General features: G+C 38.5%; 1 protein-coding gene across 11 annotated transcripts in view; it reads right to left on the bottom strand.

The window, feature by feature from the left end:
• RBPJ (recombination signal binding protein for immunoglobulin kappa J region) overlaps nt 1-26,552 on the bottom strand; it is a 221,373-nt gene that overhangs the window by 63,332 nt on the left and 131,489 nt on the right. For 3 of the 11 annotated variants that reach the window (XM_058722914.1, XM_058722918.1, XM_058722913.1), the window contains exon 2: nt 3,640-3,822. The exons of the other annotated variants lie outside the window; for them this stretch is intronic. In XM_058722914.1, coding sequence (XP_058578897.1) covers nt 3,640-3,656 — 17 coding nt within the window. In that variant the 5' untranslated portion in view covers nt 3,657-3,822. The remainder of the gene's footprint in view (nt 1-3,639; nt 3,823-26,552) is intronic. 11 annotated transcript variants of the gene reach the window in all.

The raw sequence follows: 26,552 nt of genomic DNA on the forward strand, positions 1-26,552 counted from the left end.
CTTATCATCTTTTGGCCTCCTATTCTGGCAAAGATTTCTTCCATTTTTCAACTCCCAAGTGGAGAAAGCTAATATACAAATTCCATTGCTATGAAACCATTTACCAGAAGTCTTCATTCTCTTATTGTTTTCTAGAGAGAAACTGTATTTTAGACACAATCCTAAAACATACACATGCTGATATTGTCCTACTTTGAAGCTTTATTTTAAAATATTCACCAGAAACTCTGTGATCACCTTCAACAAATATATAAAACAAATATCTGCCTGTTAGCAGGACACTGCAGTGGACACAGGCACATATACAAAAAAATAAAAGGTCTAATATTTAACTACACTAAATATTATAATCTATCTGATTTATGCTTAATCTTTTTGCAACATTAAACTTATGTCTATCTTCTGAATTGAAGCAGCACCTGTTTATTACATGCAAAATCCTAACATATAAGGAATGAGAAAATGAACTGGGTGGGTTTTAGTATATATCATCAGGTGTTTGGGTTTTTTTTTTGTTTTTGTTTTTGTTTTTTTAATTGTATGGGCCACTTTCATCAATGTAAAGTAAGAGTAAATTCGTCCTCAAGCAGTATATATTATAAATTTCTTACCTAGGAGACTTTAAATACTTACCAGGGCAAGCTCACACCTGTTCACACATACCAGTAACATGACAAAAAACAAAAACAAAGGGGCACCTGAGTGGCTCTTGATTTCGGCTCAGGTCATGATACTGAGGGTCATGGGACCAAGCCCCACACATAGGGCACTGTGAGGAACATGGAACCTGCTGAAGATTCTCTCTCACTCCCTCTTTCCCCTGCATATGCACCGTCTCTCTTAACAACAACAACAAAAATGTTTTCACAGCTCATTAACTATAACCTACCATCAGAGATAAGACCACCTACTGAACTGATAATCCTGTTTTAGATATCTGAAGTCTTCTGGCCGGGGTCAGTTTGGCAATCTAGAATTGTAAGACTGAGCTTGATACAATTTCCCAATTGATCTTTACCAGTACTTAGGTCTCTGCAATCTGGCACATATACATGCCCCTAAAACAAAAGTTTTACAAAGCCATATTGTGGGATACATTAAGACATTTGCTATTCTGTTCTTTCCCGCTTCATTTAATTAAGGGGGAAAGGCAGTAACTTATTAATTTGACTCCAGAATAGGCTACTACTGGCAGTTTGAAGATCACTGATCTATAGATGATAAATACCAGAATGTATGCCAAGGGGCAGTATACTTGATCACTCTACTTGATAAAACACCCTTGATTAATGCCACTCAAAAGCCATTATGTTCTCCTATTCTACTCTACTCCTTAGATACTCTCCTATAATAACCTTCACTTCAAATGAAAGGGATCGTAAGGGGATCCTTGAAGGTAATATAGAGCACGACATACCATTACAAGCCACAGACTGGAACATATCCTGGTTATTTCTTAACAAGGTGAAACAAGACAGACCAATAGCATCTGTGACCATGGTAGGCACACTTAAAGCAATCCAATCAACATAAATGTGTATACATTTTATTTCAGCATTTTAAAAACCTGAAACAAAATATTTTTTAAATAGCCTTTTCTATAGCCCATGCTCTCTGATATTTTATTTTCTATTCTAATATGTGTCTTAATGCTGATCATAACCCATTAAATCAATTTCTTGACCCGCTAATGAATGGGTTGAAACCTGCAATTTGAAAAACATAGCTTTAGAGAATGCTCTACTTGGGCAGAATTAGAGGACCATAGATAAATTACCAGTCTCTAGTGACCACCTTTCACTGATGAGAAAAAGCCCAAATTGAAAGCATCAGTCAAACAGTGATTGTGCATTTAGCTCTAGGAAGATCATGTGAGAAAGTGTAAAACTCAAGGTAAGAAAAATATGTTAATAGCATTCCCCCCCTCCCAAACCAGGTTCCTGATCTGGCATTTGATAATCATCTGTTTCTCAACGATGGCTTCCTACCTAGCACTGTGTGTATAATTTATTTATATAGATATATAACCTATATATAGATATGTACATGTACATACACACACACACATATATATACACACACACATATAAAATGCACTAACATAAATTATATAATTATGTGTACTTATGTTACTATTTTTAATATATAGACTTTTTTTCCATATCATTTTTACAACCTGTCAAAATAATAAACTAAGTGTTAGATCTGAAACATAGGTCAGTTGGCACTAGAGTGTAAGCTCTTAACCACTAAGTTACAAACTTTTCCAAAGGGTTCCCAACTCTAGTCTCTGCATCAAGAATCCTCTGTGGAGTTAAAAAAAACAAAACAAAACAAAAAACAGATGCCCCATGTACTACCCCACAAAAAGAGATTTTTAAAGCTGAAATCGCAAATATTATAAAGAAATACATTTTATAAACAATGTATTCAATATCATCTCCAACCCATGTCAGAAAAGATCTTTTTAGAGAGTAGATACTATTGAACTGAATGATTGCCTTGGTTAATAAGCAGCCGGCCTTACCTCAAAACTTGATTACACTGCTGCATTATAGGCTAGAATTTAATATAAAGCCCTTTTGTCTTATGTTTAATAACTAAATTCCACCTAGAATTTAACTGCTAACCTGTCAAAAGATCTTAACATAAGGTAGCCCAACTGATAAAAATTACAGACTGCTCTAGTATATTTCTATTAAATTTACCTATCAATGATTTAAACTGTTACCTTCCCAATATACTTTCCTTCATTACCTAAGAGATGAAGAATTCTGAACCCAGTACAACAGTAATAAACTCTGCGTTCTTCCTGGGTTTATTCACTTCCACCATCCCTAAGCAAACATTTAGCAGGAAGCACGCCATACAAAAGTAGGAGGTTTCCAAGGTTTCAAATAATTAAAAAGTAGTTTTGACTACATCAGTCAAATAAAATGTATGAACACAAAAACCCTAACAATTTTTGATGGTTAAGTGGGTAATATGAAACCTAGAATTACCACTATTAGCAACCACAAATAACAGTGGGACTACATACCACAAACACGTGAATGATTAATTAGAGAAGCAGTAACAATCACTGTTAATAAGAAGACACTCATTTTCCTCTCAGGAAAAATTATTTGTAAAAGACAAAAACAAGCATGAACTATAAATGGTCCAAGTAAGAATGATTTTGTTTAGTCAAATTAAGGCTCCAACTAAAGCATTTAACCAACTATTTCCTGTTCAGGCCATGAAATGACAGCACGGCAGACAAACTAGTCTATGATGCAGACCACAGAGCTTATTACAGACTAATACATGAATAATTCCTAAACTATTTGGTAAAAGAAATTACAGCCCATCACTATTCAAATCCAGGGAAAATATCTATCCCAGTGTCTTCTATAACCATTTCTTGGGCCGGGGGTGGGGGTGGGGGTGGGTGGGGAGGGGAGGGAATCATTCATCAAGCTGGTAATAGATACATGGGGTTTTTTTTAACAAAAGAAAAAATACTATCACCATAAATCCATAACCACATCTATAATCTAAGTATTAAAATCTCTTTAACTATGTGACAATTAAATATAGAATCACGAGCGTTCATTCTATCCATGACCCTGGGGTCACTGGGAGATTTCTAAAGCATACCTTTTAATCCACGCCATGGTACTTCAAGAACATGTTAAGGTAAGTCACAGCTTGGAACACTTCGATGCACCTCAAAACACCTCAGCCAGTGTATCTGTATCATTCTCCTTTCCTTTTGAGATCATAATGGTTCCGGAGAACTATAACGCTTCCATTTGAATGATAGTCTCATAATTTCAATGACTTAAAAACAAAAACAAAAAATAAGGACTTAAGTGTTGGTATGTTAAGCCACTGGTGCACTGTTAACTGCCGCCACGACTAACAAAAACAAAGCTGCTGCTGCTACCACGGAAGTCATTTTTTAACGTGAGGCCTCATTATGGATGAGAAGGAATACGTGCTTAGCAGTTGGCGCGACAGCTCTGGCTTTACGGAGACCCAACAAAACCCCACCAAATCTCTTTGCCCCAAGTGATTCTTCAGTGTTCTTTTCACGAAATGAAAATAATCTAAAAGACAGATCTGAACACTTGGTGGGTGCCTCTGATTGACCAGCTCTTCTATTCTGTGTTAAGAGAGAGCTGAAAATAACCCACAACCTGTATCAGAGGGAACTCATTAGCAAGTACAGCAGAGGGTCCTGTCCCACCTGATGCTAACATCGCTAAATCTTTTTAATTCCGTGGAAGTCATGACGCTGAAAAGAGCTCCAGTTCGTAAAGCTTACTTTTATAAGAGTATGCACGTATCAATGAACAACACATGGCTAACTACCAAGTGGTACTGCTGCTCTGTGGCTGCCCCGGCAGGCTTCCGTCCCGCGGTCCTCACTCCCACCCACCTTTCTTATATAAAATACTTAAAACACTTCATTATTCAAGTGGTACGATGAGTTTATAAGCCACATTGTAAATCTAAGAGTTCACTCTACTTTTGCCTCAGGTTTGGCAATCTGTAACAGTCACCAGAAGGAGTACTCAAGCTACACAGAGAAAGTAAAACTAACTGACAATCAATACGCATTTGTCATAAAGCAATTAAAATTACTTTAGGATGACTGAAATAAAAGCAAGCCATAAAAAGGGCTTCCAAAGAAAAAGAGTCACCGGAACAGGTCTGTGATGCTCTGGGTCTACAGAACAGCTCGTGTGAAGGTAAAAGACAAGAAATGGAAAATGACAAAATTTCCCAGCCAGCACTAAAAAGTCTGTGTTAAGGAAAAAGTGGAACTATTTCCTTTTTGCAAAAGTAGATTCAATTGATGAAAACCTTTCAAAGTCCGATGTCAGAAAATTACGTATTTTTGAGATTTAGATTTATTGCAGGTTGTGGACAACGCAGATAACAAAATACAGGTCTCTCTTCAGAAAGCTGATAACAGTGACAAAACCGCATAGAGGAAAGAACTCTACCAGCGTAGGCAGGAAGAAGCTAATGAAGAACACAACTGAGGGACCCGGTCCAGTGAAATCGCTAGAGCCACGGTAGTCTTTCTGAACAGATTGTTTTACCACGCAGTGGAACCCCCCTGCCCCTTCTCACTTCACCTCAAGGCCTCCTGACGGGCCAATAGATGTTACAACTCCCTGGAAGGGCGCTCGCGCTGCTTCCTATACCCTGCTCCTCCAAGTAAATGCGTCCTACACACAACTACTAGCTTAATATTCCTGAAGGACAGCTCCTCCCTTGCACGTAAAAATTAATGCCAACTATTGGGAAGTAGGGCAAAATATAAATACATTAGATAAAAAAGAATCAAAGCCTAGGTCCGAAGCTCTTACTCATTACGTCGTTTCATTTTTAGAACCTCATTTTATAGAGGACAAAATGGACACTGTGGTCAACTAACTGACCTAAGAAAGCAAGCAGTAAAAGAACTAGGACCTAAATCTAGACCTTTTAGCTAGAATTTCAGCACTTATCTGTTACGATATTGTTGCAGAATATTGCTGGGGGAGTGGGGGTCCTGAGGCTGACATCCGTTGTCATTATGCCAAGAACCGTACAAAGCACCCCTGCTATTTCATCCTGGTCTACCACGCCCGGATTGAGGAGTTAGTTGCCTCCTTCTGCAGCGGGGAGGTCGGGCTCAGAGATTATTTAAGCAATCTGCTACGCCAATCTATCTTCTAAAGTAAGCCAGAAGAAATCAAGTCCAACACTTACGTTTGTTTTTCAACCTGGCTGATATAACAATAATTCAATTTTACATTTTTTTTTCAACATTTTTTATTTATTTTTGGGACAGAGAGAGACAGAGCATGAACGGGGGAGGGGCAGAGAGAGAGGGAGACACAGAATTGGAAACAGGCTCCAGGCTCCGAGCCGTCAGCCCAGAGCCCGACGCGGGGCTCGAACTCACGGACCGCGAGATCGTGACCTGGCTGAAGTCGGACGCTTAACCGACTGCACCACCCAGGCGCCCCTAACAATAATTTAATTTTACAAAGCCTTCTTCACTCAAAACCCAGTCAAACATACGTAAATAGATCTGTAGCCATGGTTTATATGTACACTTTGTCAAGCCACTAAGGATTAGAATCAGACATATACACTAAAATCAGAAACTCCATTTGAGTCCTACAAATGAAATCTAGTATTTCCATGAAGTTATACACTTAAATATCTTTTCAAGAGGACTTGGAAACCACAGTAGTTATCAACATGAATTTTAGATGACCAAAGAAAAATGAGCAATGAAAAGTATTTTCCTTAGGAGGATACATGCCAGGATGCCCGGCTGGCTCAGTCAGCAGAGCATGTGACTCTTGATCTCAGGGTCATGAGTTCAAGCCCCATGTAAGGTGTGGAGCCTACTTAAGGGAAAAAAAAAAAAAAAAAAGAGGGTACACTGCCACATTTTTCCAAACAGGTCCTGTCTCATAAACTGCTACCAGTATTAGCCTCATGGAAAGAGATATTTACTAGCTCAGAGAGGGGAGGCCATTCAGTCAGGTTATCAGTAATTAAAAATACAAACAAAACAAGCCCCCTCCCCAAAAGTAGATGGACAGCTCCCTCCAATACTTCAAAACATTATTAAACTAAAAAAGAAACAAAAAGGACCGAAGAAAAATCCGCCAAGTTAAGGAAAGGAAACTCCTAAACAATTTCAAATTTGAATGGAAACCATGCATCCACACTACATTCCAAAACTAACTGCAGAAGCGATCAACACAACTACTACGGCCACTGTTTGGTAAGTAGTTAGATGACTCAAAGAAACCATTTTATACACTGCTGAAACAAAATCCTGCAGAATTACTACATTTAAGAGTCAAACTATTACAATAAAAAACTTAAAGGTCTTTTTAAAAATATCTTCATCGGGGCGCCTGGGTGGCTCAGTCGGTTGAGCGGCCGACTTCGGCTCAGGTCACGATCTCGCGGTCCGTGAGTTCGAGCCCCGCGTCGGGCTCTGGGCTGACCACTGGAGCCTGGAGCCTGTTTCAGATTCTGTGTCTCCCTCTCTCTGACCCTCCCCCGTTCATGCTCTGTCTCCCTCTGTCTCAAAAATAAATAAACGTTAAAAAAAAATTTAAAAAAATATATCTTCATCAATAATAACACTAACCCTTCTGTATAACTCATTTTACAAGCATTAATATCCAAAATAGTGGATTACAATAGGAATGCCCCTCAGAAATTCTGATGTGCAACTATATACTTTTTAATTGTAAAATTAGTGTTTTAATTAAAGACTCTATCAACTGTCTACAAAATATTTCACTTCTTATAAAAGAGACAAATATATTTCCATGCCAGTCGTTACAGCCTCCTTCACTATGCTATGTCCAATAGGGAAACTGTTATCTTTATCTTTTTAAACGTATTATCTAACTACCAAAGACCTGGAACAAACTAGGCACTAATGACCTAAGTATGTGAAAATGTTACGCACCACATTTTGGATACATGATTGACAACTAAACAAAGAATGTTCATGATGGGGGGCATGTCTGATATACTCTAAAACATAGTAAGTATAGAAACATTTGAGGGGCGCCTGGGTGGCTCAGTCAGGCGTCCGACTTCAGCTCAGGTCATGATCTCATGGTTCATGAGTTCAAGCCCCACGTTGGGCTCTGTGCTGACAGCTTGGAGCCTGGAGCCTGCCTCAGGATCTGTGACTCCCCTTCTCTCTCTGTCCCCTCCCCAACTCATGCTCTGTCTCTGTCTCTCAAAAAATAAAGAAACATTAAAAAAAAATTAAAAAAAGAAACATCTGGGGGCACCTGGGTGGCTCAGTCTGTTAAGCGTCCGACTTCGGCTCAGGTCACGATTTCACAGTCTGTGAGTTCGAGCCCCGCATCGGGCTCTGGGCTGACGGCTCAGAGCCTGGAGCCTGCTTCCGATTCTGTGTCTCCCTCTCTCTCTGCCCCTCCCCCATTCATGCTCTGTCTCTGTCTCAAAAATAAATAAAAACGTTAAAAAAAAAAATTAAAAAAAAAAAAAGAAACATCTGAGTAAATGAAAGAAAATATTTAGGAAGGGCTTATACACTGCAATGACAATATTAAGGACAACAGAGACTTTAAAAAAAGATAGTTTGACATAGGACATTTTTGACTGAATTCTGTTTTGTTTGTAACTACTGAATACAATGCTTATGAAGGTAGATTAGCACTACTGCTAAAGGGTAAACTTCAAAAAATTAGAAACAGATGCCAGTAACTTCAAATTTTTAGGTTTTTGTAAATAGACTCACATAGTAATTTGAAATGACAATAATGAATGCATTCTGATGTTCACTGCAATATTACTTACTAAGAAAGGAATGAGAATTTCTTTCCAACACAGGAATAGTTAAATTATGCCATATCCACACAATGGAAATAACAGTCAATGATACTGAAATTTATAACATGGTAATATGCTAATTATATACAGTTACTTAATTATATATAGTGTTTTCCCACATTGTGTATCTTTTTATATATTTTAACAAATATAGAGAATTATAAATACAACATTTATAAATATCTAAGTTCCATGACATCAAGAACCATTTCAGATGTACCTCTAGCACTTATCACAGTGTCAGAGAGGTGTCTTCACACAGGAGACAATGAAGCGTGGTGGTTAGAAGAACGCGCTCTGAAGAAAAGACTGCCTGGGTCTGAATCTGAATCCCAGATCCACAACTTACGAGCTAGCTATGCAACTTCAAGCAAGTTAATCATCACTAGGCACCTGAGCTTCTCCTTTTGAAAAATTGGGATAAAAATACCATTTGTGTAATGGAAGAAAAAAAAAATGAGTTAATACATGTAAAAGCTTTAGAACAGTATCTGGCACAAAATACTGCCCAAATGAAAGGAGACAGAGGATGAGAAAGAGAAGCAGTGGGTTCTCAAATACCTAAGTAAATGAATGGATATTATCTTTACAATATAGATAGAAATGCTAAAAGCATACATAAATATTAAATAAGAGTTTTCCAAACTTTGCTTACCATCACCAAAAGTAGGTTTTTATACATAACCTGATACGCACTCAGAAATATTAACTGTATCCTATTCTGTCATGATTTAATTTAAATGCTAGTTGTAACCCAATAAATTGATTTCATGCCAACTAGCAGGTCACTTTCTAAATCACAGACTCTTAAATTCTCCTTTATTTCTGTCCTTCAACTTTATGTTTCTAAATAAAGGGCAAGAAAATTTACCCATTAAATCAAGAATCTAAGGTCAGAAAATACTCCAAAAAAGTTTTTGATCTGTCACATATTTTTGTTTCCTTCTTTCTCAATTCTACTCTTTACATTTAAATGACGAGAAATCTCAACAGAAAATTTAAGAGATCATTAAAAGGTGATACAGAAATTTGCCAGCTTTTAACATACGGAGGTAGAGTTACTCTTGAAGAAATTAAGTTTGGACGACAAAAGAACATAAAATTAAGAAAGTTATGAAAGAATACAGGTTGCTGCATTTGGGGTTTAGCTGGACAACTGCATTCCCACAGGGTCTTTTCCTGATCCAGCTTCTTAGCTTCTCCTACCCATACAAATACAATGTACGTTCTAGCCATAGTGGAACTTAGAGATTTCTCAGAACACACAATGGTGTTTCAGATCTCTGGACCTCTCCACATGACCCCCAAACTGCAGGAGCAGTGTGTGAAATAGACTTTAACATCACAATGACAATATAAGAGTAAAGGAGAGTCTGGGTGGCTCAGAGTGTTAAGCATCCCAACTCTTGATTTCAGCTCAGGTCATGATCTCAAGATCTTGAGATGGGGCCCCACATTGGGCTCTGCACTGAGAGTGTGGAGCGTGCTTGGGATTCTCTCTCTCCCTCTTTCTCTGCCCCTCCCTGGCTCATGTGCTTTAAACAAACAAACAAACAAACATACATACATACATACATACATACATAAAGGAGACAAAAAAAAAAAAAAAAAGAAATAGGTGAGACCAGAAGTGAAAAACAAGTTTTTTTTTTTTTTTTTAATGTTTTCAGCACCTACAACGTATGACATACTGAGCCAAGTTGGTATTTTTATATAAATCCTCACAAGCTTATTGTATATAAAAATATTTTGAGAAAACATGGTATACTGAGTTGATGAAGCAAAGTCTTTTAAATTATGTAACATAATTTACAGGATGTGTTCTACAGACACTTGAATTTTAAACAATTTCTGTCAACCAAGTCTTGGAAACAATCTTGTTATATAATGACAGAAAATTAACCACTGCTATTATCAAAAGTATGAAAACCACACATTCTAGGAAATTTCAACTTTAGTTTTTGCCAATGCTAAAGAGGATTATAAACCTAAAGTTAAACCTAACTTTGAGTAATTTTCAAAGAATCTTTCCAAGAATCATAAACTCTCATGATTCCCATCCTGATAATAAAACTGTACTTCCTTTTCCAATTAGGGATAAGAGAACATCAGAACCTATAGCTAAGAGGCTAAACTCAAGATCAACAAGGCTCAATAACTAAAAGACATTGTGATACAGCAATTCTGGAAGATGGAATATTCACCTAATTTTACTTTTGAGGAACTCCCAACTGGGAAAACTCTTTTCTTAAAACGTATATCCTAATCTTCAGTAACATTGATAAAAACTTCCATCAAAGTGGCTGAGGGTGCTGCTACTCTTAAAATAGTAAACACCCGGGGCACCTGGGTGCCTTAGTCGGTTGCATGTCCGACTTCAGCTTAGGTCATCATCTCATAGTTCGTGAGTTTTGAGTCCCACATCAGGCTCTGTGCTGACAACTCAGAGCCTGGAGCCTGCTTTGGATTCTGTGTCTCCCTCTCTCTCTGCCCTCCCCCTGCTCACGCTCATTCTCTCTCTCTCTCAAAAATGAATAAACTTAAAAAAAAAAATTGAATAAACACCCAGGGTTCAACCACGATATGCCCCCATATTTCTGCTAGAATTCTAGATGACACAGTATATATACACAGGTATAATTTAAACATAATTACACACAGGCATGCGCGCGCACACGCACACACACACACGCACACACACACACACACACACACCCCTATCCTTTTTCAAATGGATCGGTGTTAGCAAGTTGTTACCTGTCCCAGAGACCAAAGCTAGGAGTGGGGGGAAAGTGGAGAGGGACATGAAAAACCAGTAGTTCAAAAGTGCTGAGTAAAGGATGTTAGGGAAGCAAAAGCAGTAGCAGCAAACTAAATCAGCTCATAAACACTACTATACACTTATTCAAAACAAGCAAATCAACAGAAGCTTCTTTCCGTTCCAGGACTTGGGAGGAAACTAAGAAATGCTAAAGAGCCTGAGTCAAATTTACCTCTACTTTCTTCGTACTTTTTATGTACGTACACATTTATGAGTTTACGGGTGAACTGAGCTTCTATTAGCTCCTTCAGCTTAGCTACTTAGGTCCCTTTTTCTTTAAAATAAAATGCAAATTTTGGTGACTTGAAAAGAGCGTGTTGTCATGAGTAACACAAGAATGTGCTGATCAAGTTCTGCAGTCGAGTCAGGAGTCACAGGTTAGACACTTACTGAACACGTGATGTCTCACCCATCACAATCTTGGTGGCTAATACCTGCACAAAACTGCAGTAATAATGCTTCTATAGGAAAGCATTAAAAAACACTGCCTGCCTGTGGAGGCATAAACATTTACGGACTCTGGAAGCACAATTTGGGAATCAGTTACAACGTCTGCCAATGCCACAATTCTAGAATCAAAATAAAACACTTTCCTAGGAATGTTTTAATTTAATGTTCAAGAATTACTTATGATTTAAGTTTGAAAAAATTTTCACACTTAATGTTTATTCCAATTATGCAGGCGACGATCCAGTCTGTGGCTCTAACTCATCATGCCTTCAAGCATTCTCTCCTTTCTCTTGACAAATTCATTAGCTCAACAAATATTTGAACAACTACATCGTGGCAGCCGTTTTTAAGCACTAAGGATACTTGACTGCACAGATCACACCAAAATCCAGCACAGAGTTAACACTGTAATTAAGAATTCCATATGGTGGTAAATGCTACAGAGAGAAACAGAGAAGAAAAGGACAAGGAAGACAGGATACGGGGTGCAACTTTAACTAAACCCTCACTGAGGTCGTATTTGAGCCGTCGACCTGAAGGAGGTGGCGAAAGCGGCAGGTCCAGGACTCCTGAAGCAAGAGACCAGTGTGGCTAGGACACAGAGGCTGCAGGACAATGGATCAGAAGAGCCACTGTGTGAGGGTGAGGGAGTATGGGTAGGGGTGCGCACGCACCTGTTCTTGGGGCCACCACGGATCACCAAGGCCTCAGCTTGTTACTCTAAATTTTGAGTCGAGGAAGATTAAGATCTAAGCCAAGGAAGATGAGCATGAGTCTGGCTGGTGAGCAGAGAAAGATGGTGAGACATAAGGGAAGAAGCAGCAGAGACAAATCAGGCAGATACTTAACTATGTAGGTAAAGATGACGGAGCCTGACACCAGGGTGGAAGCAGTGGAAATGTCACACGTGACAAAAACTACAGGCATATTTTACATCTTTTTAGAGAGAAAGAAAGAGAGAACACATGCTCATGTGAGCGGGAGAGGGGCAGAGGGGTGGGGAGAGAGGGGGATAGGGGGAGTGAGGGAGGGAGGGAGGGAGGGAGGGAGGCAGAGAGAGAGCGAGAGAGCGCACGCGCGCGCGCGCGCGAGAGGGAGAGAGAGAGAGAGAGAGAGAGAGAGAGAGAGAGAGAATGAATATCTTAAGCAGGTCCACACGGGGCTGGATCCCAAGATCCTGGGATTGTGACCTGATGCTCATCGGCCAACTGAGCCACCCAGGTGCCCCTGGGCATATTTTAAAGACAAAACTAACAACATCTGCTGACACACTGGATGGCAGAGTTGGAGGGAAAAAGGAAGAGGCCAATGGTGACTCCAAGGTTTCTTCTAGCCTAAATAATCAAAGGATGGAGTGAGTTACTGAGCTGGGCAAGACCGCAGATTTGAGGGCGGTTTCAGTAGTCTGATGTGGACATACATAAACTGGATATGCTCAGATATTCTAATAGAGTTTAAAATTACAGTTTATCAGAACTTTCTGCCAAGGGTAGGGAGATGTGACAAGTCAAGTTAGTCTCTTTAGTTTCTTCTTGCAGTTGGATTAGAAAAAACAAAACAAAACAACTGATGAGGTAAAAGTATTCTTTATTAAACAAGTGTTCTGATAATCTTCATATTTTAATTATGCATCCTGGGCCATCTGCAATTGTCAGTATTAAATAAAAGATAAAGTGGCAAGAACATTTAAGAAAATGTCTAATAACAGAGACTAATTTAAGGGAGATAATCCATAGTCAAACACTGTAGATGTTAAACAATAAAGGCAATTTCAGCTAAGAACAGCAACCTATTATCGGATGCTCTCCAGCTAGTAAAATGCCTCAGTCTCAAACCCACAGATTAGAAATAATAAGTTTAACAGATAACACGGAGTGCTTTCCACATGCTAAGCATCTCATTTAAATTACCAATTATCTTCCATTAGCTTACCTGTTACAGTGGGACTGAAAGAAATTATTAAAGCTAAGAGCTGTCCTATAACTTTAGCCATCCTAGGAAGAACTAGTTTAAGTCTCCAGACACTCCTTTTAATCTGTTGTTTTAATTTTCCATTTCCCATCTTCATCTATATTTTGTATTCTCTTCATGCTTTTCAATTTTCCAATGCCAAATGCTATGCAAGTTTGACATGCAACAAACAGTATGTGTGGGTGTATGTGTTGATAGGAAAGGAACAGCAAGGAAAAGCATGTGTGAATGAGTTCCAAAACAACACATTTTTCTGAAATGGAACTACAATGAAATGTATTAATAAAAGTTATAATTCAGATGGTGGGCCTATAATTCCAACTCTGCTACAGAGCAATGGACTGCAGAGAGCTAGGGAAGTAAATACATGTTTTCTAGAGAGTAATGAATAAAAAGAGCAAGGAACCTCCCTCATACACTTATTCTCACTTCTCTGTTCTCATTGTAATTTCAATTAGAAAATTATTATGACAGCCATCAAGATTCTGGAGGCAGTTTCACAATTAACAGGTAACACCTTCTCGGTGTTCACCTCTCTTCTATGAAACCTGTGTCACTTAGGTTACTTCATCAGATGCAGGGACTATTTTATTTCATCTACCTAATAATTCAAAATTCTTTCAAAAACAGCTCCTCGGTTAAACAATAAGCAGGCTAGAACATCTAGTACAATACCTTCTCTGTGTTTTGGGCACTTCAAAGTGTACAAAATTTTGTACATATTGCCTAATCCTCACAATATTCCAATAATGATATTAAAAGCCTGCGGTCCTCTAAATCCAGTTTATGCTATACCTTGGATCATCACAGCGTCTGCCCACTGGTAGGATAAGCATCTGGGGTCATTTTTCCAATAGCCATAATATGCAGGAGTTGTAAAAAAGTGAGATCTTTTGTAATCATCTTTGGCAACAAACACTATTTTCTAGTAGTGGATCTACACAAGACTACCGTGGTTGTACAGTTTTATGAAACTCAATTTTACTGTATTCACACTCTAATAAAACAAAATAAGACCTATCCCCTCCCCCCAAAAACCTCAACAAAAACAACTCAAGTGTCCACTGGCAGATGGATAGATTTTTTAAATGCATATGCACAAATGGAATACTATTTTGCCATTAAGAAGGAAAGAAATTCTGACGCATGCTATAAAATGGATGCTTGGAGACATTATGCTAAGTGAAATAAGCCAGTCACAGAAGGACAAATAATGTATGACTCTACTTACAGGAGGGACCTGAAGCAGTCAAATTCATAGAGACCAAAAAGCCAAATCATGGTTACCAATTACTTACCAGGGCTCAGGGTAAGGTGGGAAGGAGACTTATTGTTTAATGGGCTTAGAGCTGCAGTTTAGGAAGACAGAAGAAGTTCTGGAGATAGACGATGGTGATGGTTGTACAACAATATGAATGTACTTAATGACAGTGAACTATACAATTAAAAATGGTTAAAATTTTAAAATTTATGTTACGTATATTTTATAGAAATATATCAGTGGATAGTAACTTATTTTATTCCTTATATTTTAATAAAAATTTCCCTTATTTTTCCTCAAACCTAGGTTTTTCCCAAACCTATTTCTCATTCTATTTTTGTTATCTTCATAAAAGGTGCCACCTAGGCACTCGGAGAGCCACAACATTCAATCTTTTACCTTCTCATCCTGAGCCACTAAGACTGATTTTAAATCTGCACCACTGCTTGAATCTGATTTTTTCCTCTCGTTTCTAAGGCCGCGACCTTCATTATTGCATATGATCACTGTAACAGCCTCATAGCCAATCTCCCATCCTCAAAAATCTAGCCTTCATAGTTACTGCTCTTAAAATACAGCTCACAGGGGCGCCTGGGTGGCGCAGTCGGTTAAGCGTCCGACTTCAGCCAGGTCACGATCTCGCGGTCCGTGAGTTCGAGCCCCGCGTCAGGCTCTGGGCTGATGGCTCGGAGCCTGGAGCCTGTTTCCGATTCTGTGTCTCCCTCTCTCTCTGCCCCTCCCCCGTTCATGCTCTGTCTCTCTCTGTCCCAAAAATAAATAAAAAATGTTGAAAAAAAAAAATTAAAAAAAAAAAAATACAGCTCACATGAAAACCTTTTGAAAGGCTTCCATTGTCTACTCAAGTTTAAAGTTCTGAACACATTAAAAAATACTTTGTTATTTGGTCCAGCCTAGGTCTCTGGACTCATCTTCCACAAGCCCTTCTTACTTCCTATATTCTACATCAGATTCTATACTCCTTGTTTCCTCACCATACCAACTAGGCTCTCCTGCCTCCATGCTTTTACTCATGCTTCTTTATCGGTGCAGAATCCCCTTTGTTTCCATTCCCATTGAATTGTATTCACCAACTCTCATATACTGTTATAAATATGGGTGCGAGTAATATAAGCTTTTGGAGAACAATTTTGGCAGCATCTATCAAAACTATAAATGTGTATGTATCCTGGCAATTCCACTTCTAAGTATGTCCTGCAAAAATATTCATGAATATGTGCCACACAAAGATATTTACTACAGTGTTGTTCCTAAAAGAGAAATCTAATTGTACACCGAACGGGAAGTGGCTAAATGAATTCCATTACACCTATATTATGGGTATGGAATACCACACAGATTTAAAACAAGAGTGAAGTAATCCTAAATACATGCCAAGAAAAGAACTCAAGAATTACCATTACATTTTAAAAATAAACATAAGATAGGAATATGAGACCATCTGCCCTGAAGAAAACCCAAACTATGTGTATGTACATGAAACGTGTAAGTACACAGAAAATTGTCTGGAGGAATATGTTCTAAATTTTTAACAGTGGTTACCTCTGAGGAAGAGAGCAGCATTGGAGACCTCTAAACTATCATAATAATGACATAGGAATATATTCTTGTATTAACTGTGTTACATTTCAATAGGTTACAAATAAGCAGCAAGCACCTACACAGACAGGTAAGACAGACTCTCCTGATCTATCTGGCCTGATTTAGCTCCTACTCTATTTAGCCAACAGTACCAAACTTAACCGGATGGCAGTGGCTATGTGGAGAAGCGCAGGCAGCCAACCTTGGCACAGATTGACCTTGGCTCCCACCGCTGTCAGTACCACACTCAGGTTCAGCTCGAGCAGAGCTGAGAAAACAGAGGCATTCTCACTGGGCCACTACTCAGGCTGACTTTTCAACTGACTTTCTATTTTCTTCCAGTCAAAGAATGTTTGTAAACACTGGCACTCCTGGCTTCTGAATCAACTCAATCGGTCTCCAAAGAGAACCACATCCCTACTGGGAGGGGCAGAGGACAGAGTCAGTACATAGGTATTCCTGCACAAAATCTGCCTCCAGATTTCCAGAACTCATCTTCCTCTAGCATAATTTAAAAGTTTAAAAATAAGAAGAGGAAGAAGAAATCCTTTGAGTTTTGCTAAAACCCCCAGTCTGAATGAACTTCTTCTCCTGGACCTCAAGGTTCCTTGTGAAATGTCTCTATTATAGGAGCCACTGTATTCTCCTGGCATCCTGCGGTTAGTTAGTTATGAGCAATGACAGATTCTGCACTACAGCCCAAACTACTGAGGGCGAAACTTTAACTCATCTTTTACAAAACTGAAGGTGTTCAAAATTCTTGCCTGTACCAGGTGTTTAAGAAATGACTGAGAATAGAATTTGCTGAAAACATTTCAGTGCATGATACCAGACAGTTCGCAGATGGGATATTTTTAACTTCAGAAATAAAAATGTCAACGGGCGACACCAATTTTAAAAAGACTGAGTAGTAAGTTTTAAATGGAGCTCCATATCAACTTATCGGGCAAAATGAAAGCTTCGAGTTGGAAGAGAATATAAAACGTTCAATGGCATTTAAATGAAAAAAAGTCCATCCCTATTGTAACCTAAGGAAAAAAACTTGTTTGTCGCCCCTTCACGTCATAAGAGCCTAAATATAATCACAGCTTCTGCATATTCTGATTATTTTATCAGTTTACTATACAAATCTTTGCCAAAAAATGAAAATACTAATCTCATTTACTACATTTTATATATATCCTTTCCTTGTGACCTACATTTGATGATAAAAACACAATCCTGTCTTCTCTTATTTTATATTAAATAAAACTGATCAAGATGTAAAAATCATTGGAAATGTTAAAACTTGCTGAAAATATTCCTTGGTAGTGGTACGTTAGGTCATGCTCTGAAGAATATTCTGAATTATAACAGCTAACATTTATTAGTAAACTTGGTGTGTAAAAAAGATTGTCTAGTATTATCTCATTTACTTACTACCAACTCTGTGGGTAGTATAATAATTCCATTTTATAAATACAGAAATTGAGGCTTAAAGAAGTCAAGTAACTTGCAGAAAGTGACATTTCAATGGCAGAGCCAGAATTCAAAGGCTGGTCTGATTCCAAAACTAATACTCACCTGCCACTCACCATATGCAATTTTATAAATCCAATCAAAACAAAAATAAACTCTGTTCTGCTACAATGTATCTCCCTTTGCTGTGAATTACTTCTCAGGAGACTAGAAACAGGGAAATAAAGCTAATATAAAAGGAAGTCATATTGACATTAACATGATTTTTCCCAGCATATTAATGTTTTAAGGCAACTGGAACAAGCTTTTTCACAATTAGAGAGAAAACCTTAGCAAAAGATGAATATTTTAAGGAAAAAAACCCTGAAAAATCTACAAAAGTACTTTTCTTCCTTGTAAATAGAGGTTGATCTAGTGGCTTCAGGAATTGTTACTCTTTTGGCTAAATTAACCTATTTGGCAAAACAAAGCTGCCTGTGAATATGAAGAAACTGCAAAAAAAATTCCACCTGTATTCAAACAATGGATTAATGAAGAAGGCTACACACCTCGGATTCAATTTTTAATTTTAATGAATGGTCTCTTGGAAGCAATGCCCTTCTAGAACTTACAACTCCTACAACAGCGAGGAGGCTATAGCTCAAGGTATAAGACTCCGAAGACTGATGGTAATACAAGGTACAAAAACTGTGGTCTTCTGTTTTTTGTTTTTTATTAGAATTGCTACTGTTCTTAGTATTCAAGAGCAGAGTTCCATGGATTTTCAGTAGTCTGCCCCATCCATCCGTTTTGCCCCAATAAGCTTTATTACTTTCACGGCACGATTTTGCAGTCCAAGGTTTGTCAAGATATATACGGCATCGTGGCAGAAACTCCTGTATGCGTTAGACAAAACAATTCCTATGAGCCTTCTCCTATATGGACTTACTAAAATGCCATGGAGAGTTTTTTGTTTGGTTTTGGTTTTTAAAAGCTGTGAGGTCAACTCCAATCCTACAGACAAAACAATGGATGTGTTAAAACTGCTACCATTAGGACAAAAATGTAGAAGTAGAGATTAAGGCTACTTTGAATTAAAAACAATTTAAATGACTTTTTATTGATCTTTAATCAAAACAGTATCGCTATCATAAACAGTATCAACTCTTTGTGATCCCAAAGTAGACACGCAACAAACACAAACACACATACACCAAGGCAGCTCTTGGCATACTTCCCTTCTTAACTGGAGAAGCTGCTACTATAGCTTTCCTACTGAGCAACCGACTGTATAAACTAAGGCAGCAGGTTCCATCTAGCATATACATAATTCCAAATATATAAACATACCATCAAAACAGAAAGCTCACAGAAAAAGATAAAAGTTTGTACAGAAAACAGGCCATATAAAGAAGTTACTCTGACAGACATAGTTGCCTTGAATCAATTGTTTATGTCACAGAGCATTCTCAAAAAAAAAAAAGTTTAAGTGATGCCTGGAGACCTAAGTATGTGGTTAAATCGGTTCTGGTACCAATTCCAACATGGGGAGAGTATTTCCCACACCAACAAACAATTCTCTGGATACCAGCAGGATGTCCTACAATTCAGCTCAATTCTGACACTACCTGGAGACAGATTCCCCAGGTGAAGAGTTCAGTCCCAAAGACTGCCCCCACCCCCACTTCTGATGCTAGGTGCAAGCCCAGTTTATTACCTGTGCTTCTGACAGACCAGCTATAAACTGGAGGTTCCAAGGAGCTTCTTGGGTTTGATTAATTTGCAAGCTCTGCTCACAGAACTGAGGGAAACATTTCACTCACTAGATTTCCAGTTTAGTATAAAAGCATATAACTAAGGAACTGCCTTCCAGTTTAGTATAAAAGGACATAACTAAGGAACTGCCCAATGGAAGAGACGCACAGGGCAAGGTACGAAGATGGGCACAGAGCTTCCATGCCCTTTCCAGGCATACACGACTCTCCCAAGTAAACAACTCCAAGTGTTCGCCAACCTGGAAGTTCTCTGAACCCTGTCCTTTTGGGTTTTAGTGGAGGCTTTATTACAAAGTCATGATTTATTAAATCATTGGGCTTTGGTAATTGGTTCAACCTACAGAGGTGGTGGGGAGGGGCGGGGAATGAAAGTTCCATCCCTCTAATCACAAGGTTGGTTCCCTCCGGCAACCAGCCCCCAACCTAAGGGGCCTTCCAAAAGTCATCTCATTAACGTAAGAAGAGAAACCCTTATCACTCCCATCTCTTAGGAAATCCCAAGGGTTTTAGCAACTGTGAACCATGCCCTGTGGATGAAGACCTATATGAAAAAAGGCAGTGTGGTCATCTGAATAACCAAATATATATTTCTCATAAATCACAATATCCCAGCAGTCAAATATTTATGTCTTTTTCCCACTGATCTTAACATTAGGCCTTCACACTGTCCTATTTCCCTACTTCTGTCTGAATAGTCTTAGTATTTACGTTTTTCCTAGGTCGTCAGAGATTGTATAATAATCTGTATAATGGTGCTATAATTATTGTTAAATCAACAGCATTAGGAGAAACGTTTTGCACCTTAATATAATAAAGCAAAAATTTTCAAGTAATTATTTAGGTAACCCAAATTAACGTATAAAACATGTTAACTCCTGTAAAGTTCCTCTCCTTTACAATTACATTTTGCTCAGGCAAATAAATTTGTTCATCTTCCTTAACTATCAACTTAGAGTAAAACACGTTTCTTACCAAGAGTTAGCCTGACATCTTTTAATCTGTCATCATGCAAATCCAGAAGCCACACTGTCTCTTTCACTAAAACTACCTTTTAGTATGACTTTTTTTTTTTTTTTTTTTTTTTTTAAGTAAACTTGAACTCAGGACCCCCGAGATCAAGAGTCACAAGCTCAGGGAACCTGGATAGCATTGGGCTGCTGTCAGCATAGAACCCACTTCGGATCCTCTTTCCGCCCCCCTCTTTCTGCCCCTTCCCCACTCATATGCTCTCTCAATAATATTAAAAAAAATTTTTTTAATTACATAGTATAAGAAATTTGCCATATAGTTGGTAGTATAGACGGTTTTTTATTTTATTATTTTTTTTATTTTTATTTTTTTTTTATTTATTTTTGGGACAGAGAGAGAAAGAGCATGAACGGGGGAGGGGCAGAGAGAGAGGGAGACACAGAATCGGAAACAGGCGCCAGGCTCCGAGCCATCAGCCCGGAGCCTGACGCGGGGCTCGAACTCACGGACCGCGAGATCGTGACCTGGCTGAAGTCGGACGCTTAACCGACTGCGCCACCCAGGAGCCCCTATAGATGGTTTTTTAATATGCCTTATAGTCTTTTCTGACTTTTTAATGAAATGCAAAATTTTCTAAGAAAATATCTATGTGAAAATATTCTCAATTGCAAATTCATTATACAGTTATTTACTGAGTGTCTTTTACATAACAAGCACTCTTCCAGGTGCAAGTGATAGAGCAATGAACAAAAAGACAAGGTATCTTCAGGAGGGAGCTTTTTTGACTTTAATAAAAAGCATTTTACAGGGGCGCCTGGGTGGCGCAGTCGGTTAAGCGTCCGACTTCAGCCAGGTCACGATCTCGCGGTCTGTGAGTTCGAGCCCCGCGTCAGGCTCTGGGCTGATGGCTCGGAGCCTGGAGCCTGTTTCTGATTCTGTGTCTCCCTCTCTCTCTGCCCCTCCCCCGTTCATGCTCTGTCTCTCTCTGTCCCAAAAATAAAAAACGTTGAAAAAAAAATTTTTTAAAAAAAAGCATTTTACAGAAAACCAGTGAGAGCATTATCTGCTATGAGCATGGCTGCTTTAACCAAAATAAAAGCAGATTCCTGTAAAAAGCATACTGAAATCCCATCACACAAGAACTTTCATTTTATCTTTCATTAGCAAGTGACAACAGGATGACAGAAAGGCACAAAGTACTACCAGATGCTATGGATGTGGCTAGTTTTGTAAAACATTGTATCTTCATGAGATAAGAAGTAACCAGGAAAATCTCTCCTACCACACAGAGGTTTGCTTTGCTCTGTAACTAGTGGCAAAGCACTTCAAAGGGCTGTGAAACAAGACAGTTACTCGTTTTTCTTATACAAAAATGTACTGAAATTGATTAGTTTTCTTGTGAAGACAGGCAGCTTCCTGTAGTATGCTATCTACAAGTTATTTTTGTAAAATTAAAATCACTTAAGGTAAACAATGGCTTTTGAGCTAAGAAAAATCACTTGATGTGTATAGAAATAAAATGAACTTGAATCTAGCCCTTTGAATGACCCTATCACAAAAAATTAACCACGATTTTAAAAAATTAATGAAGTATATATTATGTACACTTTACCACAATTTAAAAAATAGCAAAGTGGTCTTTAAATACAATGCCACCACTAAAAAACATGTGCAAAGATTTAAAAAAAAAGTTTTTTTCCATTCTTTAAAACTTTACTTCATTTTTATCACAGTATTTTTCAACATTTCAAATTTCCGCACATATTTTGCTGTGTTTATTATTAAAGTACAACAGTTCAGCGTAATTGAATACATCATCACATACACTGTGGTACATGTTAACTTTCTATGGATACAGGTGAGCGATCAGAAGTCTAGAAACTATGGCACAGTGCACAGTACAAAACGAACTGCTGCACGTGTCGCACAGCTTTTGCAGTGTGTGCGGATCAAGATCCCAAAGACACGCAACCTTCTTTGGCTTCACAGGAAATGAAAACCACCACTTCACATAATCAGAGAGACACCAAGCAAAAAATATTAAAGACCCAAGCATAAGCGCCACCCCTTCAGGAGGAAAAAAAAGAATCTCAATCTTAACTCGAGACAGTGCACGAGAAAAGACTGAGAAGTTAACAGAAATTCGTGAACTTCCTCACAGTCACAGCATTACTGAACGTGCGCCCACCTCCCCAACAAAAACCCTTTGTAAAAAGCACCAACAGAGTTTTCAATCTAAGTTTCATCCTCTTCCCTCTCTGTGTTCCTTCCAATCGGCAGCTAAACAGGTCCAGCCTACTTCACTTTCAAAAGCTCCATCACAACACACACAGCGTCCCTCACACCAAGTTCACAGCCGTCACTCCTGAAAGAGTTGTCTCCGTGCCCTCACCCATGACAATCCCCAGTACAGACCCCACTGCACTGAAACTGTTCTGGTCAAGGTCTTTGAAGTCTTCCATCTGGTGAACACTTGGATTTACAGCATTTGCCCTCTTTCCAATTTGACACAAGTGACTAGTTTCCCTCCTTCTGAAAGTACTCTTTTCATTTTTGTGACATTACACTGCCCAGGTTTCTGTCTCTTTTGCATTAGTTTCCTTTCACTGGTTTCTACATCTCTACTGATTCCTTAAATGTTGGTGCTCACCAGCAGTTCATCCCTGCTTAACGCCAACTCCCAAGGAACGTTGTGCCCACGCCCAAGGTTATAATTACCATCTAACAGCCTTCAGGTGTGTATCTCCAACCTGGCCCTCTCTCCTGAGCTCCAGGAACCACAGACATAACACATATACATACCTGGCCACCAGATGTCCTCATCTGGCTCTCCTACAAGGGCCTCAAACTAAACACACTCAAAACCAGAAACTTCTCCCCCTCAACACTAACTCAACTCCTCTACTGTGCCATTTATCTCTGTGCCATCCCATCTAACAAATGGCACCACTACCCTGCCTCTGACAAGTATAAAGCACCGGAATTTTTTGCCTTGACAAATTTTTGATAGCTCCAAAGTTGAGATCTACCATAACTGTATCTACTCTTACTACTTGCCCCAACCAGTTACATTAAAGATGGAAAGCCCAGCCCCATCTTTCCAAAAGGCAACGTGTCTTCACCAATCTCCAAAATGTCAGTGGCTTTCAGATGCCATTAAGAAATGACTTCAAAGCAAACAAACAAACATTTATTGCTATTGAGTAAATAAAGCCTACAAATGCAAAGTTCTTAGAATCTTAATAGTTGACTATGGTTTTGAAATTTCAGGAGCATAAGCATACATGCAAATCTCCAATACACGTGTGCAAGAGTTTTTAAACTTCCAAACAGAAAGAAAACAGACGTGTTAAAAAGGGATAAGATAATCCCATTAGTAACAAGTAAAATGTCCACAAAAGCTTCACATTAGAGCTGAAAAAAGATGTGATCTTGTAACTGTAAGCCCCTGCATCATTGTATCCTCTGGAAGTCTTCCTCATACACAACGGAAACCTATCCTTAATCCTAACAGAAACTACCAATGCCTCAAAGCACTGGATGGGCTGATCATCTGACCAGACAGAAATGAAAACAGCACACTAATGTCAGAGCTAATGAAAGTCAAAAAGTGGAAGAGGTAGCTAAGGAATCCCTGACAGGACAGCTGAGGCATCACTAGCCACTGCCGATTGCTCTAACACAAACAGATTACCTTCCCCAGGAGCGTGGGAACTATATACACTTCCAACTTTTACAAGTTCTCAAATTCACTAAGTCATTTTATCATCTACATCATATTCTCTTACCAGGTGTGATCTTTCAAAAGGTGTGATTAGGAAATCATCCAACATAAACATCAACCTCAATAGGCACTGTTAGGGACTAGAGCTAGGAAAGCCATCTGTTCGATGGAAAGAATATTTCTACTTCCCTAGTGATTACAGCTATCAGTGACAACTGTGAAATCCCAAGAGAAGACATTTTAACTGCCTTAAAACTAATTATTCATATAAAACTGGCCAAGAAATTAAATGTTACACAGAGGGCTCTCTAACCCCCTAATATGTTTTGGCTAATTATTCCATTGGTAGTCTACATCTGCTCTGCTAAAACTTGGTTATGAATCAGAGGTAACTCACCGAAAATGCTTTTATAGCTACAAGTGACTATAGATAGTAAGTACAATTCACAAAAATTGTTATTTTTCAATGGGCATAAAATCCTCTTGAAAACATGTCCCATACAATAAAGAGATTACTGTCAAAGTTTAAAATTTACTACTAGGAGGAATGAGACTAAATTTAACAAAAAAAAAAAAGTCAATTTTAACAACTTATTTTTTTTATATCCTCAATACTCAACAATTTATGATCAAGAAGCATGTTAAGTACTGTCTACAAAAGCAACATGAATCTGGGGCGCCTGGTGGCTCAGTCAGTTAAGCGTCCATCTTCAGTGCAGAGCACATTTTCACAGTTCGTGGGTTGGAGCCCCGCATCGGGCTCCGCGCAGCCGTGGAGAGCCTGCTTCAGATTCTGTCTCTCCCTCTCTCTCCCCCTCCCTCACTGGTGTTCTCTTTCTCTCTCTCTCAAAAATAAGTAAACATTTGAAAAAAAAAAAAGGTAAAGTGAATCTATTATGATGATTTAAATACATAAATACAGACATTTGCAATTCTATATTCTAAGACATTCAGAAATACTGGTCATAATTCCACGTACACAGTGGTGGGGTTTTTTTGGCCATGGATCCTCATTTGTTCCAACTATCACTTTTCCACCCTTCCTTTTTTTTAAAAAGACATTTTCTAGAATTCTTTTTTTTTTTTTTAATTTTTTTTTTTCAACGTTTTTTTATTTATTTTGGGGACAGAGAGAGACAGAGCATGAACGGGGGAGGGGCAGAGACAGAGGGAGACACAGAATCGGAAACAGGCTCCAGGCTCTGAGCCATCAGCCCAGAGCCCGACGCGGGGCTCGAACTCACGGACCGCGAGATCGTGACCTGGCTGAAGTCGGACGCTTAACCGACTGCGCCACCCAGGCGCCCCTAGAATTCTTTTGAGAAATGTATCTCCTAGATATTTTGATAGAAAAAAACCACAGCTCCTCAATATTCCTTGTAGCTCAGCTCTAGATGTGGTATTTCGTATCTTGGAGTAAAACTACTTTTAGTAACTTAGAGTTAACTATTTGAACCTGTTCAGTAACATGTTAAAACCATATGCTTTTGAAATAAAAATGAATAAATGCGCTGTACCTAAAACTATTGATATGCATGAGCTAATCATACCAAATAGAAAATATTTAGGTCCAAACGGCCCAACACTTAATAGTTTTAGACAGCAGACACAGGTTAAGTATCATTCACAAGAGCTATCATACACAGTAGTTGCTGAGAGTAAAAATATCCGATGACAGAAACTAGGCCCACAGAACATCGTAGTGTTACAATTTACCTTTACATATATCCAAATAATACATATAGAGAAAGAATCATCAAAGAGGTCAAGCAAAATATTCCAAATTCCTTCAGCCACAGGAAAGAGCAGTAGCAGAAATGACTCCAAAGATTACCAGAACAGAAACACTTTCTCAGTCTGTACTATCCTAACTCACCCCCCTCAAAACACATTTACCCTTAGGGATTCACAAATAACAAACACAGAATTCATTTCAACTGTGGCTACAATTTGTGAGCAGCCTTTCATTGCTCCATAAAGGCTCATCATTGTAGATGCTCATCAGTTTTTAAGCCACATCCACAGCTGCTGTCTTAGAAAAACAACATTTGCAGCAAAAACTTTAAAATTACATTTATAAAACAGTTTGACATAAAACAAAATCAAAAGTACTCCAGTGTAATACAAAAAAAAAAAAAAAAAAAAACGTATCTAGAGCACCAA

Source organism: Neofelis nebulosa, chromosome 3, assembly GCF_028018385.1.
Source record: "Neofelis nebulosa isolate mNeoNeb1 chromosome 3, mNeoNeb1.pri, whole genome shotgun sequence".
NCBI lineage: Eukaryota > Metazoa > Chordata > Mammalia > Carnivora > Felidae > Neofelis > Neofelis nebulosa.